The sequence below is a fragment of the Homarus americanus genome, unplaced genomic scaffold, assembly GCF_018991925.1.
Source record: "Homarus americanus isolate GMGI-L3 unplaced genomic scaffold, GMGI_Hamer_2.0 scaffold6875, whole genome shotgun sequence".
Taxonomy (NCBI): Eukaryota; Metazoa; Arthropoda; class Malacostraca; order Decapoda; family Nephropidae; genus Homarus; species Homarus americanus.
The window spans coordinates 102,554-107,557 of NW_024757271.1; the positions used below are offsets into that span (position 1 = coordinate 102,554).

The 5,004-nt window shown below is 56.3% G+C and overlaps 1 protein-coding gene across 1 annotated transcript; it reads right to left on the reverse strand.

Annotated features, from left to right (window-relative positions):
• Positions 1 to 552: 552 nt before the first annotated feature.
• Positions 553 to 4,576, reverse strand: LOC121857419 (nucleolar protein dao-5-like). The gene is made up of 2 exons (XM_042353473.1): positions 4,427 to 4,576; positions 553 to 2,916 (listed from the first exon to the last, which is right to left on the reverse strand). Exons 1-2 carry the CDS (start codon positions 4,574 to 4,576, stop codon positions 553 to 555), a joined length of 2,514 nt encoding a protein of 837 aa, XP_042209407.1.
• Positions 4,577 to 5,004: the final 428 nt, after the last annotated feature.

Sequence of the window (5,004 nt, forward strand, 5' to 3'; positions counted from 1 at the left end):
GGAGAGACGCCGTTGGAGAAGGAGGGAGGAAGGGAGAGACGCTGTTGGAGAAGAGGAAGGAGAGGTGGAGAAGGAGGGAGGAAGGGAGACGCGTGGAGAAGAGGAGAGAAGCGGGAAGGAGGGAGGAAGGAGACGCCGTTGGAGAAGGAGGAGGAAGGGAGAGACGCCGTTGGAGAAGGAGGGAGGAAGGGAGAGACGCTGTTGGAGAAGGGGAAGGAGAGCGCCGCTGAGGAGAGGGATGAGGAGGGAGGGAATCAGTGTTAGGGAGGAAGGGAGGCAAGGGAGGACAAGCCGTGGGTGGGAAGGAGGGAGGAAGGAGAGACACGCCGCTGGAGAAGGAGGGAGAACACGCTTTTGGCGGGGGAGGAGGGGGGGGGAGACATAAAGGACGGTTGTTGCTATGTACAAACACTGTCTTCCATGGAGGGCGTGGCCACTACCGGGGGCCAGGTGGACAGGTAGACACGGAAACGGGCCCAGGTAGATATGGGGATGGTGTGTGTGTGTGTGTGTGTGTGTGTGTGTGTGTGTGTGTGTGTGTGTGTGTGTGTTTCACGAATGGCAAACCTTGAACTCCGAGGCTGCCAATATTTCAGGAGACAGCGTGTTTAAATTATCACTAACATGTGGCAGGTCGAGGCTTCCTTGAATTTGGCTGGTCAGGGCTTCCTTGTGTCTGGCTGGTCGAGGCTTCCTTGTGTCTGGCTGGTCGAGGCTTCCTTGTGTCTGGCTGGTCGAGGCTTCCTGTGTCTCTGGCTGGTCGAGGCTTCCTTTTGTGTCTGGCTGGTCGAGGCTTCCTTGTGTCTGGCTGGTCGAGGCTTCTTGTGTCTGGCTGGTCGAGGCTTCCTTGTGTCTGGCTGGTCGAGGCTTCCTTGTGTCTGGCTGGTCGAGGCTTCCTTGTGTCTCTGGCTGGTCGAGGCTTCCTTGTGTCTGGCTGGTCAGGGGCTTCCTTGTGTCTGGCTGGTCGAGCTTCCTTGTGTCTGGCTGGTCGAGGCTTCCTTGTGTCTGGCTGGTCGAGGCTTCCTTGTGTCTGGCTGGTCGAGGCTTCCTTGTGTCTCTGGCTGGTCGAGGCTTCCTTGTGTCTGGCTGGTCGAGGCTTCCTTTGTGTCTGGCTGGTCGGGGCTTCCTTGTGTCTGGCTGGTCGAGGCTTCCTTGTGTCTCTGGCTGGTCGAGGCTTCCTTGTGTCTGGCTGGTCGAGGCTTCCTTGTGTCTGGCTGGTCGAGGCTTCCTTGTGTCTGGCTGGTCAGAGGCTTCCTTGTGTCTGGCTGGTCGAGGCTTCCTTGTGTCTGGCTGGTCGAGGCTTCCTTGTGTCTGGCTGGTCGAGGCTTCCTTGTGTCTGGCTGGTCGAGGCTTCCTTGTGTCTGGCTGGTCGAGGCTTCCTTGTGTCTGGCTGGTCGAGGCTTCCTTTGTGTCTGGCTGGTCGAGGCTTCGTCTGGCTGGTCGAGGCTTCCTTGTGTCTGGCTGGTCGAGGCTTCCTTTGTGTCTGGCTGGTCGAGGCTTCCTTGTGTCTGGCTGGTCGAGGCTTCCTTGTGTCTGGCTGGTCGAGGCTTCCTTGTGTCTGGCTGGTCGAGGCTTCCTTGTGTCTGGCTGGTCGAGGCTTCCTTTGTGTGTCTGGCTGGTCGAGGCTTCCTTTGTGTCTGCTGGTCGAGGCTTCCTTGTGTCTGGCTGGTCGAGGCTTCCTTGTGTCTGGCTGGTCGAGGCTTCCTTGTGTCTGGCTGGTCGAGGCTTCCTTTGTGTCTGGCTGGTCGAGGCTTCCTTTGTGTCTGGCTGGTCGAGGCTTCCTTGTGTCTGGCTGGTCGAGGCTTCCTTGTGTCTGGCTGGTCGAGGCTTCCTTGTGTCTGGCTGGTCGAGGCTTCCTTTCTTTGTGTCTGGCTGGTCGAGGCTTCCTTTGTGTCTGGCTGGTCGAGGCTTCCTTTGTGTCTGGCTGGTCGAGGCTTCCTTTGTGTCTGGCTGGTCGAGGCTTCCTTGTGTCTGGCTGGTCGAGGCTTCCTTGTGTCTGGCTGGTCGAGGCTTCCTTTGTGTCTGGCTGGTCGAGGCCTTGTGTCTGGCTGGTCGAGGCTTTGTGTCTGGCTGGTCGAGGCTTCCTTGTGTCTGGCTGGTCGAGGCCTTTGTGTCTGGCTGGTCGAGGCTTCCTTGTGTCTGGCTGGTCGAGTTCCTTGTGTCTGGCTGGTCGAGGCTTCCTTGTGTCTGGCTGGTCGAGGCTTCCTTGTGTCTGGCTGGTCGAGGCTTCCTGTGTCTGGCTGGTCGAGGCTTCCTTGTGTCTGGCTGGTCGAGGCTTCCTTGTGTCTGGCTGGTCGAGGCTTCCTTGTGTCTGGCTGGTCGAGGCTTCCTTGTGTCTGGCTGGTCGAGGCTTCCTTGTGTCTGGCTGGTCGAGGCTTCCTTGTGTCTGGCTGGTCGAGGCTTCTTTTGTGTCTGGCTGGTCGAGGCTTCCTTTGTGTCTGGCTGGTCGAGGCTTCCTTGTGTCTGGCTGGTCGAGGCTTCCTTGTGTCTGGCTGGTCGAGGCTTCCTGTGTCTGGCTGGTCGAGGCTTCCTTTGTGTCTGGCTGGTCGAGGCTTCCTTGTGTCTGGCTGGTCGAGGCTTCCTTGTGTCTGGCTGGTCGAGGCTTCCTTGTGTCTGGCTGGTCGAGGCTTCCTTTGTGTCTGGCTGGTCGAGGCTTTGTGTCTGGCTGGTCGAGGCTTCCTTTGTGTCTGGCTGGTCGAGGCTCCTTGTGTCTGGCTGGTCGAGGCTTCCTTGTGTCTGGCTGGTCGAGGCTTCCTTGTGTCTGGCTGGTCGAGGCTTCCTTTGTGTCTGGCTGGTCGAGGCTTCCTTGTGTCTGGCTGGTCGAGGCTTCCTTGTGTCTGGCTGGTCGAGGCTTCCTTGTGTCTGGCTGGTCGAGGCTTCCTTGTGTCTGGCTGGTCGAGGCTTCCTTGTGTCTGGCTGGTCGAGACAGACAGACAGACATACCAACAGACAGACAGAAACATATACATTTATTAAATTATTAGTGAGAAGGACAGACAACAAGGAGGGAGGGAGAGAGGGAGAGGGAGAGGGAGAGGGAGAGGGAGAGGGAGGGTGGGGCCCTGCCAGGAAGCAGTGGTGTGCGTGAATGAGTGGATAGCTCGGCTTCCCACTCCTCGGTATTATGTTATGTATGTATGTATGTATGTATGTATGTATGTATGTATGTATGTATGCTTGTTATTGTTGTCCTTCACGGGGATTGGTTGATGGGGATGAGGTGGGCGATGACGTCACAACTGGTGGAAAGCTGATTTTTTTTTTATCCCAGTATTAACAGTAACTTCATTGGTGTTCATGTGAGTCAAGCTTCCAACTTTTACCGTGATATTTTAAGCTTTAGTCAGCTATAAGAATTTTCTGGACTGACTGACTGACTGGGATAGGCAGACTAACTGTCAGATGTTTAGCGACAGTACAAAATCACAGTTAGTATAAACATGATGTGTGTTTACAGTTTAAGCTTCAGTAAACACTAAGCACATGTCTGGGTGTTAAGCTTAATTTAAACATTACAAACAGGATGTATATAATGTTTGTTTATGTGTTTATCTTAAGTAAACACAGTAAACATCGACCTTGTTTACTCTTTCAGGTGTTTAGTGGAGTTAAACACCTGAAACACATGAGTTAAATCACACGTTTCAGCGATCATTAGTGCCCAGGCTGAGTGCACGCGGCTAAACTGATGACTTATTGATGGCAACACTAGCCCGGCCTTTCTGACGTCACGGCGGGTGCCAGCTAGGAATTATAGATGATTTTCTGCTCAGTGGGGGAACGAGGTGGGTGGGAGGTGGGGGGGGTGAGGTGGGGTGAGGTGGGGTAGGGTGGGGTTATAATAGGGGTAATGTGATGGGGGTGATGGGAGAGAGGAGGATCAGGGGTAGAAGGAACGTAGATAAACAAAAAATGTAATGGGGAGTGATAAATGGTAATTGAGGAAGGAGAAAGCAGGAAATATAAAGAGAAAGAGAAGATGAGGTAAAGAGAAAATAAATGTATTGAGAGAGAGAGAGGGGGGGGGACACCTGTGTGTATAGTTCTCTAGCAGTAGTGGCGGACCTAGCAGTAATGGCGGCACTCTGAGTAGCACCGGCACTTGTAGCAGGTGGCGGCACCCAGCAGTAGTGTGGCGGCACTTCAGCAGTAGTGGCGGCACTCAGCAGTAGTGGCGGCACCTAGCAGTAGTGGCGGCACCAGCAGTAGTGGCGGCACCTAGCAGTGGCGGCACTTGGCAGTAGTGGCGGCACCTGGCAGTAATGGCGGCACCTAGCAGTAGTGGCGGCACTTGGCAGTTAGTGGCGGCACCTGGCAGTAGTGGCGGGCACCTAGCAGTAGTGGCGGCACCTAGCAGTAAGGCGGCACCTCAGCAGTAATGGCGGCACCCAGCAGTAGTGGCGGCACCCAGAGGCGCACGCAGTACGGCTAGCAGTAGCACCGGACTTGCAGAGTGGGGGGCACTACAGACGGCATTTGCAGTAGTGGCGGCACTAGCAGTAGTGGCGGCACTGAGTAGCTGGCAAGCAGTAGTGGCGGCTTTTAGTAGCACCGGCACTAGCAGTAGTGGCGGCATTAGCAGTACCGGCACCTAGCAGTAGTGGCGGCACCAGCAGTAGTGTGCATCCAGAGTAGCGGCACCTAGCAGTAGTGGCGGCACTGCAGTAACGGCACCTAGCAGTAGTGGCGGCAGCTTCAGCAGTAGTGGCGGCACCCCAGCAGTAGTGGCGGCACTTCAGCGGTAGTGGCGGCACCCAGAAGTGCACTGGCACCCAGCAGTAGTGGCGGCACCTGAGTAGTACCGGCACCTAGCAGTAGTGGCGACCAGGAGCGCACCGGCCTCAGCGTAGTGGCGCACGCAGTAGTGGCGGCACTAGGTAGACGGCACCTAGCAGTAGTGGCGGCACAGCAGACGGCATAGCAGTAGTGGGGCACTTCAGAGTAGGGCACTCAGCAGTAGTGGGGGCACCCAGCAGCAGTGGTGGCGGCACCCAGCAGTGGCGG